Genomic DNA, 14,444 nt, shown 5'->3' with positions numbered 1-14,444 from the left:
GCCTCGTTTTCATTCCTTTCAAAAATTAGCCTAAATATGGCACAACACCAACTAAAGTATTTTAAACCAGTTGAAGCAAGATCACAATGAAAGCTGGTCTAGTGGGTAAGCCAGTAAACCTAAATAAACAAGAGACATGACTGAAAAGAAGAAGCTGCTGGCCAAGCCTCAGATATCGCAAAGCTAGGTTGTCAATGACAAAAGGGTGTCCTTTCATAACTCTATTACTCTAAGAAAGATGAATGAGCTTGACTAAAATAATTAAACCTCAGTGGAGAAATGAGAATTTTAAAATGCCCGTCCCAAATGGTCCAAGGCACGAGATATGGGATTCCTTATAATATTTATGGCTTCTCAGAGCTGGTGCGACAGCCACTTCACCACTGCCCATTAGTTTTAGGTCTTCAAGTGAGTGAGAACAAGAGCTATTACAGGACCAGCCTGCCTTTCCTCTTCCTCACTCTCTCCCACAGCCTCTCTCTCTCTCTGGCATCCCTAAGCAGCCTCTACATCATTGTCACCACACAGACCACCAGGGAATAGCCCCTGGCAACTCCTATAGTGCTAACATGGCATAACACCCCGTGAATTATGAAAGGGGGAGTGGGGAACATTTGTAACTACAAAGGACCCCAGCATATATTCACTCTGGTTTCAATTGGTCTGTCTGCCCTCCCAAAACTTAGACAAGTATAAATGTCCACCACGTCACCTGAGCATTGGCACCCATGGTGCAGCGCATTTGAGTCTCAGCTAGCAGACTCAGAGTGGTTAATCCAAGGAACTGAGTCTAATAGTGACAGGAAGAATCACAGACATGCCCCTGTAGCTGCAGGTATCACTAAACTGTGATATGATACATCATTACACATATTTTGCGATTCAGTAAATCACATTTTCATAATGGTATTGCTATGGTAAACAAATTATTGTAAACTGACCAAGCAAGAGAGACTGAAGCTGTGTGCAATACCAGTCTGAGAGTTTCAAAACATTTGATATAAAGGATACATTATATGATGATATCTTTTTAAGGACGATAAATATGAAGGTTCCTAAAATATGAAGGCATCTACATAATTTAAAGTGGTGGTTGATTGCGATTTCACTTTTTTAACGTTAGTTAGTGTGTATTGTTGCTGTTTGAGCATAAACAATATCTGCAAAGTTACGAAGCTGAAAGTTCGGTGGAAATGGAGATATCATCTTTTAAAATTCTGGCAGTTTAAAGCCTACAAAAATGGCTCGTAGGGACTACGAGTTACTTCCCGGGTCTGGTTTGTCACGAACCCAGATAAACCCCGCCCTCGGGAACAGGTAACGAAGGGGGCGAGGCCATACTGTGCTACTCATGAGAAGAGGAAGAGAAAACTAGGGGAGCACATTAAAATCTATTCATATATGTCTTCTCGATTCTAATGGACACACAACTTTCAAAATCAAGGTTCTAAAGCAGCGGTTCTTGATCCTGTTCCTCGCATCCCCTGCTCTGCATCTCTCTTTCTCTCTCTCTCTCTCTCTCTCTCATTCAGATCATCAGCTCAGCTCCAACAAACTGTTCCAATTTTACACTTTTCACATAGCAATGAGAAGCATTATACATGTGGTTGCTGTGCTGTATTAAAGCTTTAATCAGGATAAAACTGTATATTAAAAGCTAACAGAAGCAGTAGCATTTACAAATAACAGTGTATCTAAAAGTATGAACCACCAACAACAAACAAACATACCATTAAGAGCCGTGCTTGCACAGGTTCTGCACGATTCTCTTCACTAATATCCTCTGCGTCTCAATCGGGCTCACACTGATAAGCAATATTAACGACGCCATTGTTTACAATACAACCAGAGCAAATGCTGCTCAGCTGATGGGCGGGACATTTAGACACGCACTAGAGGCAGTTTAGCCAATCACAACACACTGGGCCAGCTGACCAATCTGAGCCCATCACGTATTTCTGAGGGAGGGGCTTCATAAAACTAGGAAATAATCGGGGTGTTTATCAGAGAAGGGACAGAGCGGTGTAGAATAATGGTAAATTATGTGAAAAATAATGTGTTTTTTAAAAAAGGAAGCATGAACACATGTTTGACTGTACCTCATAAACACAATCAAGACTAGAAAAAATAAACAGTCAACCACCCCTTTAAGCCCAAGTTAAGATGCAATCACATTTACCTTTGTTCAGCAATGTTTTACAGGCAAAATCCAGTCATTTCAATGGAAATCTTTGTGATAAGGAATTTCGCATGAGGGCAAATTTTACAGCGGGTTTAAGTTGGGTGCGCTTGGACCAACAGAAGGCTGGTTTGAACTGTGCTTTGTACATCGCTACATTACATGGACCTTTTTTTGCCCAAAAAAGTTCGCTAATATGACCACCCTTTTATACTATGTGAGAAAAACAGTAAATGTGAAGGTATAAAAACAACATTTAAATAAATCATTACTCCCATTTATGTTTTCAGCCATAAGAAACTAAAACATTATCCGGAAAATATTATCTTTACATTTGTTGAAACTATATACATTGAAAGAAAGTATTAACTTAAATAAAAATCTTGATTTATGCATTATGATTCACAATTTTTCCCCAGAAATGCATCCCTAAAAATAATGCATATATATATATATATATAGGCACAGCTATCTTGAATTATTTATGCAAATTCATGATAAAAAATAATCATAGGGTCTTGTTATTAAATTATAATGCCACTACCCCATTGCCCCAATGCATCTGTACTTCATTTATGATGCCAGGAAGAAGGTCTCAAGCAGTGAAAATTTCAACAGAATCTCTCAGTACCAATCATGACAACAAACATGTCTGACAGAAACCCCAAAGCACTTTCTCACAATTTCCTGAAAGAGTCTGAAAAGCACTACAGATGTGCTCTCGGAGTCTGTATGGTAATTCCCAACCTCTCTCTTCCATTGATGTTTGAATGGCCCGGTGCTGTACTCTCACTGCAGTGTATCCACACAAGCTTTGAGCGCACTGACAGCTTTCCTCCTTTCCAGTCAGAGTGAATTAGCATCACAACTGTCCCTAAGTGCAATCCCACATGTTAACGCATCAGCTTGAACCAGCAGGTCTGGTACTGAATAAACACAGCAGAAGTGCTTCAGCAGCAATTCACACACATACACACCTCACACATTCACAGACAGTCTAGCACCCACAAGGCTGGTCTATGGGCCAGGCTATCCATAAAAGATAAAAGAACACTTTGCCATCCAAAAAGACTTCATGAAGCACCCCCATCCCCCAAAGACCCAAGAGAGAGAGAGAGAGAATCTGTGGGAAACCTGTTTAGCAAAAGTGACAAAAAGTGACCTTGTAACTTTTGTGCATACTACATAATTGATTAATTATCTGTTCAGTCATTTGTTTTTACTTGTTAGCACAGTTCACGCAAAAGATAACATTTACATTAATTCACACATTGAATATCACAATCTCCTCAATCAGTCCAATTATGAAGGCTTAACGTTAATTCAGTTCATTCGATATGAGTATCAGGTCCTTTTTTAAAAGGTGGGCTTGAATAAGTTACTCATATAGGAACTTATTTCCTATGTCCTGTCATGTAAACTTTAACTAGGCAAAAGAAATTATAGTCTGACTGTGAACAGAAGAGACAATGAGGGGCTTGGGAAAGGTCATGTCTGAGTTCAGCATGATTGGACATGTTTGGAAAGAACTGAAATTCAGTGAAGGGCAAATCTAGTGAATCCCCTGCCCTACAAAGCCCTACTTGCAAACCATTCAAAAGACCAGGAGGATAATTAACTATACTCAGCTTGTCTGCCTGGTGGACTCTGAAAAACGTCTTGGGTTACTTGTGTAACCCCAGTTCCTCAAGGGAACGAGACGCTGCGTCAACGACGCTTTGGGGAACGCCAACAGCGTAACCGGCTCTGAATACCAATCAAATCTGTCCAGAAATGGGAAGGGACGTCACGGGCGAGGTGACGTAATGACCAGCTGGTATAAAAGCACGTGCGGTGAAACCGGCATCAGCTTCTAGAATAAAGCAAGCGCTGGCAGGGATGCCAGAAGTGTGGCCCCGTGACTCAGCGTCTCGTTCCCTCGAGGAACTGGGGTTACACAAGTAACCCAAGACGTTCCTCTTCAGGAACTCGAGCTGCGTCAACGACGCTTTGGGGAACGAGATACCAACGGCTCCAGACTTCCGCACCCCTGCCCTGTGTGTCCAAAGAGGCGCACAGCTAGGGCAACAGAACGGAAGAACCTGGAGTGGCTCGCATGTCCAGGCCAAGAATCTGACGAAGGTCAGAGGCATGGACCAACCCGCAGCGTTGCAGATGTCCTGAATAGGGACAACTGCGAGAAAGGCCTTGGAGGCCGCCACACTCCTAGTGGAATGAGCCCCGACTCTCATCGGCGAGGGGAGGTCAGAAGACTCATAAACCATGTGAATGGCATCCACAATCCACCGACCGAGGGTCTGCTTGGAAGCAGGCAGACCTCTCTTAGGAGGACCATAGCACACTAGCAACTGGTCCGTCCTTCTCCACATGGCAGCTCTGTGGACGTACGCGTCCAGTGCTCGCACTGGACACATACGGTTTAGCTTCAGCTGGTCAGGCTCCCGAAAGGGAGGAGGACTAAGCCTCAGTGCACCACGGAGGAAACATGTAACTAGGGGTTGTGCGCCCACTGTCAATCCACGAAGAGGGGTGTGGTAAGCAGATTGCCGCCACATAGACCTTCAAGGTGGAGTGGGCTAACCCTGCGGAGAGTCGAGCCTGCAGGAACTCCAGCACTGTACCTACTGGGCAGTTAACTGGGTCGAGCTGGCGATCTCCGCACCATGAAGTGAAGAGTCTCCACTTCAGGGCATACAGTTTCCTCGTAGAGGGAGCTCTGGACTGGAGAATGGTCTCAACAACCTCGGTTGAGAGACCAGAAGCTATCAGCTGTGCCCCCTCAAGGGCCACACCCACAGCTTCTATAACTCCAGGCAGGGGTGCACAAGGGTGCCTCCTGCCTGTGAGAGGAGATCCCTCCTGACTGGAATCTCCCATGGAGAGCCGTCGAGGAGGAAAATCAGGTCCGAGAACCATATTCGGCCCGGCCAGAACGGGGCTACCAATAGCAGCCGGTGTCCGTCCCGGCGCACTCTCTCCAGAACTCCGGGGAGCAGAGCAATCGGGGGAAAGGCATAAAGACGAAGCCTCGGCCACGTCTGTACCACGGCATCCAGCCCCTCGGAGCTGGATGACGTAGAGAGTACCAGAGGGGACATTGCGCTGCCTGAGTAGCGAAGAGGTCCACCTGAGCCTGGCCAAACACTCTCTAGATCTGCTTCCCCACCTCGGTGTGAAGCATTCATTCCCCGGATAACAGCCCCTGCCTCGACAGGGTGTCTGCTCCCCATGAGGTACTAACTCAGATGCTCAGAAGGGAGCGGCATGCTCAAGGTGACCCTCTAAGTTGAGGGGAACAGTGCCAGCTCGACCAGCAGGAGAGCCGGGAGGGAGCAGCATGCTCGTAGGAGACCTCATAGAGAGGGGAGCAATGCTAGCTCTACCAAGGCAGAGCTCTGGAGAGTGGAGCACTTAACTTTCTCCATGAGAGGGAACTCAAGACATTCAGAAGGGAGCGACATGCTCAAAGGTGACCCTCAAAGTTGAGGGGAGCAATGCCAGCTCGACCAACCAGGAGAGCTCGGCCTCATAGCCCACACAAGGATCTGGTGTGCCAGCCTGTACAGGGGGCGCGAACCGCAGACCTCCTTGGTGGTTGCTATAAGAGACCACCGATGTGTTGTCGGTGCGAACTAACACATGGCAACCTCTTAGGTCTAGGAGAAGTATTTCAGAGCCTGAAACACGGCCAGCATCTCGAGCCTGTTGATGTGCCAGGCGAGATGATGACCCCTCCACCGACCGTGGGCAGGGTGGCCACTCATGACCGCTCCCCAACCGGTGAGGGATGCGTCCGTCGCTAGCGTACGCGGCGACAAGGAGCTCCCAACACCAGGCCCTGGGACAAGAACCAAGGTTGTCTCCACATGTCCAAGGCACGTAGGCACCACCGCGTGACCTTGATCATGCGAAGTGGGTTTCCCCTTGGGGAGAACCCCTTGGTCTTGAGCCACCACTGTAGGGGTCTCATGTACAGCAGGCCAAAAGGTATCCCGTTGGACGCAGCTGCCACCAGACCCAGCAGTATCTAAACTGCTTGACAGTGAGTGACTGGCCTTCTTTCACCCTCCTGACTTTCGTGAGGATTGACTCGATCCGAGCAGGAGACATACGTGCCTGCACCGTGGTCAAATCCCCACCACCCCCAGATAAGTGGTTCTCTGTAATGGAGAAAGCACACTTTCCTTGGGGTTCAGTCTTAACCCCAACACTTTTAAGTGAGCGAGAACAACACCTCAATGTTGAGCCGCCCTCCGCTCTGATAGAGCGAGAATCAACCAAAGGTCGATGTAATTGAGTATGCGGGCGCCCCGTAGCTAACGCGGCGCCCACACGCTCGTAAAAGTGTGGGGTGAGAGTGCTAGGCCGAAGGGAAGTACCCGATATTGGTAAGCTTTTGCCCCCAAAAGCCAACCTCAGGAATTTCCTGTGAGTGGGAATGACGGAGACATGGAAGTATGCGTCTTTTAGATCTACGTGTCAAACCAGTCCTCGGACTTGATCTGAGATACTTACCTGCTATTAGACCAGTCCTCGGACTTGATCTGAGTACTTACCTGAGCATCTTGAACTTCAGTCTAGCAGACTGAGCGGTTCAATTGATGCAGATCTAAAAAAGGGACGCAAACCTCCATCCTCCTTGGAACTATGAAGTACCGGCTGTAGTACCCGGACTCTCTTCGTAAGGAAGACCCACCTCGATGGCATCTTTCCTTAAGAGAGTATCTACCTCTTGTTCCATTACCAGAGCCTGCTCGGGGCCCACAACGTGGAATTCACCCCATTGAATTGAGGCGGACTAGAATCGAACTGGATTCTATAGCCTCTCTCTACAGTGCGCAGGACCCATCGAGACACATTTGGCAGTAGTATCCACGCTGCGAAATAGTCTACTAAGGGAACCAGTCTCTCGAGACTGGCCTCTGGTGTAACCCGGAGCGGCTAGTTCGGTGCCCTGAAGCGGAACCCCGGCAGGGAACGGCCGAACAGCTGCTCCAGAGACCCCCGAAGGGGTGGCGAGCATCTCAGCTCCGCTACGATACCGGGCGGAAGAGACTGAGATATGCGCTCGCTGGAGACCGCTGCGCCCTGAAGCACCATAGGTGGCAGGGTTGGCAGAACGATCTCCTGAGGGCGCTGGGGGGCGACAATCGCTGTGCGAACGTCGCTCTACCCCAGCGGGGGCTACCCTCATAAGCCCTGATCCCACTCACATCAGGGCTTCTTGGCCGAAGACGTCTTCGCCTGCTTGGCTGGGAGGTCTTTGACCGCGCACCCTTCTTACCGCCCCCAACCCGCTCCCGCGGGGGCAAGCTTGCCTATACGAGGAGCCAGCACGCAGCAGGGGCTGCTCTCGCCCAGCAGCCCCATGAGCTAGAGAGCGGCGAGGGAGAAACCGCTGGAACGCCGCCACCTGCCTCCCGAACCAAAAAAAAAAAAAAAAAGGCCAGACGGCAAAGTGGGGCGTCCAGAAGGAAGGCCCTGTCACGGTTTTCCATAACACCGACAGGGTCAACCAAAGATGCCTCTCCGCCGCCACCAGGGCTGCCATAGATCGCCTTGACGGTCTCCCTGGCGGCGCGGAGAGACAAATCAGCAGTTTTGCGGAGTTCACGGATGTGAACTAATCCACTAATCCCCTGCCCTCATCCAACTCCTTGAGCAGGTCAGCCTGGCATGCCACCAAGATGTGCAGACATAAGCCAGCCCGACCTGCTGTCGCGTACCCCTTGCCTTCAGAGACGACGCAGCGTCAGGGGACAGATAGCTCGCAAGCGTCTGTTCCACCCGCGGCATCGCTCTGTAACCGCGCTCACTCGTCCCCATCACACTACCGAAGTAATAGAATGAGGGGACGAAGAGGCGGGCCGAAATATTTTCCCTACAACCTCGACACCTCAGTGTGGAGGTCGGGGAAAAAAAGGCAGGCTCAGATGTGGAGGTGAGTCTGAAACCGCAGAGAACGCAGTATAACCCTCTCTGCGGTTCGACAAAACACTCCACAGGCTCCTCATATGGGACGACAGAGTGGGTGCAACATGCTCGACGCCTCCCATGTCAACCTCCTCGGAGGAAGACGCGAGAAGCGCCGATGCCGCTGCCCGAGGGGAAGAAACCGCCACGCGTGCTTCCGGACTCGGGGAGCGGTCGCGGGATCCGGCAGGTGCGGATGGAGAAAGAGACTCGCTCGTCTCCGATCCCTCTGCCAGATCCCGTTGCGAACCCCACGAACGCCGTCTCCGCTCCGCCTCAGCGGAAGCGGGTCAGTGCCGCGGGGAACGCTAGTGAAAGAGCCCTCTCCGGAGAAAAGAGCCTTTCGGGAGCGAAGCACACGCAGAGGAAAACCCTCGCAGTGCAGACAGTCAGCCCCCTCGAGGGCTGCCTCCGCATGCCTCGCTCCCAAGCAAAGCACACACAGTATCCTCCGCACACAAATACCGTTTGCACGGAGGAACACACAGCCCGTATTGCGCCTCACTCCTTTTCCCACTTCGCTTTGACATGTTTACAAACAGACAGACAACGGTAAATAGGACTCACAAGACACAGAGCGCTTAGCTGAATGACAGAAAGCTGATGCCGGTTTCACCGCACGTGCTTTTATACCAGCTGGTCATTACGTCACCTCGCCCGTGACGTCCCTTCCCATTTCTGGACAGATTTGATTGGTATTCAGAGCCGGTTACGCTGTTGGCGTTCCCCAAAGCGTCGTTGACGCAGCTCGAGTTCCTGAAGAGGAACTCTCATTCACATTTCTGTCCTAATCATGAAATGCTGTGTTTACCTGTATATGAGAGCTAGAAAGAACATGTAACAGAAAATACACTACCATTCAAAAGTTTGGGGTCGGTATCATTTTTAAACATTTTTGAAAGAAGTCAACAAGGCTCACCAAAGCTGCATTTATTTGATCAAAAATACAGTATAACATTTTGAAATACTATTCCAATTTAAAATACTAATACAATTTTAAAAAAAAGTATGAATTTTTTATATATTTTCAAATGTAACTTACAGCTTTGGTAGTATACACTCAATAGTAACAAAGACAAACAATCAACAAAGCTGAGGATTTCCTTCATTTAGAGCACTAAAATATCAGGAAATAGCATCTCTACTCAGTTGGACATCGTGATAAAAGCAGTGGGAAGTTTTCCAGACATGCATGTTGACTGAGATAATTAATTGATTCACGTCAACATTTCAAAAGCTAAGGCTATTTAGTCAACCAATTGTTAGCCTATCCAGCAGAGTTTGCTAACATGCTAATTGTTAGCAAACAATGGCATCAATTAACATAAACTGATAAGGAACGTTAAGTTTACGGTCTCATTACCTGCTCCAAAAAGGTAAGCTGACAGGGCAGTGAATGTGTTAAAGTTACCGAATAAGTATAACACCTAAATATAGCAACACTACCAGAATAGATCATACATCAATAATCCATGTTGAACAGTATAATGAAAGATCTCTAAGCCTTTCATTGTGGTACTAGAGCCAATTCTGGACAGCATGGTGGCTCAGCCAGTCAAAACACGTCTAGAAAGCAGGATCAGCCATTTCAAAGGGGGGTGGGATTGAACCTGTCACCAGCCATATGGAACCGTGACCCAGAGAAGGCCCGAGGATGTGGATTTGTCTGTGCCTAGGCTGGAAAAGCAATTCTGAACTTGCACAATCATGCGACACAGCAACTTGATCCGGTGGAAGTTCTGACCTCTGAACAAGAAGTAGCAGAGCAGCACTTCAGAAGCTCCACCAGCTAATCAGCTTTTACAAACTGAAGCAGCTTTGGGACTGGCATTCATATGCTATCCTGGATGCAGCCCACCTAGAAGATTCTGAACCAACTTCAAAACAGCACACATGACCAAACTAATCCACAGATCAACCAGCATTTCATTACTACGATGATGTGTTTTGTTTTAGGGTTGGATGGAAGACGTTTGATCGTGCCGCTAAATCTGGGGCCAGACAATCCATTCGAGGCAAGTGATAACAGCAATTGAAGGGCGCTCAGTAATTAAAAACTTTAAATGAAGCAGGATTTAGCGAGTAAATCCCTCTGTTCCTGATTTAAAGGCCGGGACCGCCTGTTCTTCATTTAACAACTGAATCCCTGTCCATCTGCTATGTTATGCATTGTTTAACAGCGAGCAAGAGAACTAATACAAGCAAATCAGACTTTCATCAACTCACTAACCTAATGGACGGCATTACCTCTGAATGTACCGACTGTGGGGGTTCTCATCCACATTGATTTTACTTTTGGACTGGCATTCTCGCAACACAAAACCTCTCTCTCTCTAAGCAACTGCCTCCTCGGCCTTTCACGGCACAAGGGGTTGCTGCGGATCAGCAGAGGGATGAATGGGTTCTTATTTGTACTTAATCCAAAGCTCCTCATCAAGCGGCGATGACATGGAAGGGTTAAAGTCCTCGGTGACTCGTTCTTTTTCACTCCAACAAAGAAAGGGAGAGTGAAAGAGGCAGAGTGACAGAGTGAGAGACCCCTTTTTTCGCAGACATTTCCTTTTGCTTCTGTACATTTAAGCACAAAATCTAAAGGGACACATAGGTCTCGTTTGGCATCCTGTATATCTGAAATTGGGGCACCTTTAAGACCGCCGAGAGAATCACCTAGAGCTTGGGCCATCGTTCAGAAAAAAGAGCTTCAAAAGAAGGGGGAGTAGATCAAAGAGTCCCTGCAGTCTATTCAGATGCAATTGCTCCCAAATCACATTGTGTTGTCACACAGTTTTAAAAGAATGGGTCACTGCTGTTTTATTGTGGAAAAGCTACCACTAATGAAAAGGACAATGCAAAGATTAGCGTTGCCAGCCAAGCACCTGAAACCTCACTCTGTCTTTAATTGTGGAGAACAAGGGAGACAGGAAAGCAGGACAAACACTAAACAAAAGAGCAGGGTGTGGAGGCAGAGAACATCAGCAGAACTCTGGGTATGATTTTACAGCAGCCCACCATCCAAGGTGAGATGTGATCCTCTCTGAAGGAAAACATAAAGACCGTGTCAAGTATACCTCAATGCTCCACTATGTCTGCAGTTAAATGCTCCAGTTGACCTGTTTTAATAAGCTTTTTTTGCACACTATATACTATATATGCTCTGAGGCACACTTATATACCTAAGCTCCTTATATACCTAAGGCACAATGTATACTTTACTAACTGTAACTTGAACATGTACTAGCAACATTGGTAGCCACTTGAAATTTTCCATGTACTTAATGATTAAACAAACAATGGACAGCACATATAACCTTTGTTCCAAAATCTAATAAGCTGACTCAACAGGCCAGGGGACAAAAAATGTGAAAACATTGGTGTGGCATACAGAAGCTGGAAAGATTTAATAACAGCGATTTCATACCCAAGTTGCTTCTCTTCTCTTTTTTTTTTTTTTTTTTTGACAGGTAAGGGAAATGAGTATTGTGTAAACCGCTATCTAAACCTCACTATTATTCAGGTATTTTACCAAAAAACTTAGAGATAATCATACTGATCAATGTTAATATATAGCAGTGCGAAGTCTAAGTGCACTTAAGACACAAAGCCTTTTCCAAATTTTTAACAACTTAATTACACTACCCCTTAAAATATGTTTTGGTCAAATTCAAAGGCAACATCACAAGGCAATCCCAGAATGCTCTGCAACAAGATCAGTGAAAAAAATCTGAGATGATAGTTGATTACTGAAATAATTACAAACTTCCTAACTATTTGTTGAATGAAATACTTTCATATGATGCATGATTCATAAGTTGCTGCCTATATAGATCATTTAAAATCAGTCACTTATGAGGTTCCAATTAATTTAGGATGCCTTCTTAAAAAGCAGTTGCCTATGTAAGACATTAATGTAGCTCATTTTGGAGTCAGTGAATCTTTGAGCGAGTGTAAAAGGAGCCACTTACCAGACCTGTGCAGGTGGATATAGCCACAGAGGATTCAGAATGGTTTCGGATGGAACCCTGATAGAGACAGTTATGAATAGAATGGTCAAGGGTGGCTGTATTGATGCCCTCTGCACCCAGTGTCTGTACGGTAAACCCCTCTGCCAGCACATGGGACAGCTGCAGGTCTAAGTGTAATTCCTTGCCAAATGCAGAGACATGATAGTGCACTGGACCACCAGATTCTGACAGGGATCTCCTGCTCCTTCCATGTCTTGACACATCGTGGGAAATGTAGCCTCCAAGTGAGTCCACTTCCACTGGTGTGGCAAAATCGTAATCTGTGAGGGGAACCAACACAGTTTAAATCACCTAACTCAATACCAATCCATCACCAGTTATATTGATGACTCATCCAGCACTACAAAGGTTTTTTTGACCAGTCAAACATTCTCAAATGAAGAAAGGAAAACTGCACTGCCAAACCATCCCATGGGGTCTTGTCAATCTACTTGTTGGCTTATTTACTTTCCCTATATTTGGTCTAACTCATCCATTTAAAAAAAAAAAAAAAAAAAAGGAAAGAATTTACCTCCTGACTCTAAATCGGTATATCACTATTTAAACTTTATTTAATTTTGCTATACACGTGTCTGTAAGCAACCTTTCGGTACTGCCTCATGTCCTAGCATGAGATTTCAAACATTTCAGTGCCCAGTGTGCACCCAGTGGAAATTACGAATAAATTAATTTATACTCAGCCACTATCTTTCTATAAACCTAATGTCAAGCATTTCACCAATAGCTCAAAATGAACATACAGCGTTCCCAAACTTTTGACTTGTATCGTAAATATTAATTAAAAAGGCAAAAACTCTCTGTGACTTATTAGGCTACTCAGTACGCGGCAGATAAGAGTGGAGGGAATCCTTCTAATGCGCCCACACGCGTGCTGGCGCATGACCACCGGCACGGAAACTCATATTTGGGAGTATATTTATGTTGTAAGTCTCTTAATTCACCGGATCTGTGTGGCATGCATATTTATATCTTTATGTGTACATGTATATCCAGGTAGGGATCTTTGGTTCAACTAGAGCGGGAGAGCATGCATCGGCATCCATCACTGGCTTGTCATCAATCAGAATAGAAATACAGTTGCAGTGCTTAAAGACACAAACCTTGATAGAGGACGCCGGGGTCGCCGGTAAATGAGACCGATGTTACAGAGTGGTAGCAACAGAACTGCAGAGCCTGCAAAAGTGCAAATAACTCACCACAATTAACTTGATAAGAACAATGAGTATAAAATATATGAAGAATAAATAATTAATTCTCAGCGTGTCACCTGCCTTTATAAAGTTCCCAAACGACACACTCGCCAATAATCTCACTGAAGTGCTGCTTACCAGAGGGACTTGTAAACTCCAGAGCAAAAGGAAAAGGCAATCCATGTTGTCATGCATGCACCTTTACTGTTACCTCTTCGAAAACGGGGAAAGGAACATTCTGCAAATCCATGCAATGCAATATAGAGACATTGCTAATTGTTTAAACTGCCCAGTTTCTGTCGTTCCTCAAGTAAAATCCACGGAGTTCATTAGGGTAACGCGCACCGCTTCTATTTGCAAAGCGCAGGTACAAACAGAACTGCTGACTGCTGAGCAATGACAGTCGGCGAGTGTATGTGTGTGTGTTTGTGTGTGTGAACTATACTGAGATAGTGGCACCGGCTGATGGGCAAAAGGTGGGGGTCTAAATCTCCACCAATCAGCGATGACCATCTGCGGGCGATTCTTAGCCTTCCTCACTGTCCGACAGTCCATAAACAGATCACAGAGTTCATTGAAATGGGATACATGTTTGTATCACTCCCTTTAAATGAACGGTCCGAGCAAGTAAACACACGCTGTCGAAAGAGTTTATGTGTTCAATGTGAATGTGGAGAGTTCTGAATGGGCTGCCGGATGATTTATGATACTTTATGCTGTACTGTTTAATGAAGCGCTTTCACGTCAGGTCTTGTTCTTAAAACTCTACTGTCATGAATATCTGTTCTGCAAGCGCTCAGCTGATATTTAACGCTTAGTCTACACTGAATACAGTAGTTTGTTTAATGGATTATTTTTGGGTGTTCTTGGTCTAAAATGGGACAGCTCATCTACTTCATGTTCAGCCTTTTTCAACGTTGTGCAAACAAGATCTCCTGACAACCTGATTCTGGTTGTAGCCTATAACGTCTTTTTACCAGGCAACTTTTAAGCAGAAATATTTTAGAGATGTGTCTGATATGCCAAATTATGGGACCATTTGATCTGAACAGAGCAGATATTAATCAGAAATAAATTTAG

The 14,444-nt window shown here is 46.0% G+C and overlaps 1 protein-coding gene across 1 annotated transcript in view; it reads right to left on the bottom strand.

Annotated features, from left to right (window-relative positions):
• adamts18 (ADAM metallopeptidase with thrombospondin type 1 motif, 18) overlaps positions 1–13,800 on the bottom strand; it is a 67,175-nt gene extending 53,375 nt beyond the window's left edge. Inside the window, exons 1-3 of the mRNA XM_079446441.1 lie at positions 13,446–13,800; positions 13,275–13,347; positions 12,115–12,434 (exon numbers count right to left, since the gene is read on the bottom strand). Of these exons, the coding sequence (XP_079302567.1) occupies positions 12,115–12,434; positions 13,275–13,347; positions 13,446–13,559 (507 nt within the window). The 5' untranslated portion in view covers positions 13,560–13,800. The remainder of the gene's footprint in view (positions 1–12,114; positions 12,435–13,274; positions 13,348–13,445) is intronic.
• Positions 13,801–14,444: the final 644 nt, after the last annotated feature.

This window comes from Barbus barbus (assembly GCF_936440315.1).
Source record: "Barbus barbus genome assembly, chromosome: 2".
NCBI lineage: Eukaryota > Metazoa > Chordata > Actinopteri > Cypriniformes > Cyprinidae > Barbus > Barbus barbus.
Note: the sequence above shows the minus strand (reverse complement) of the source record. Positions and strands in the feature narration are given on the sequence as shown.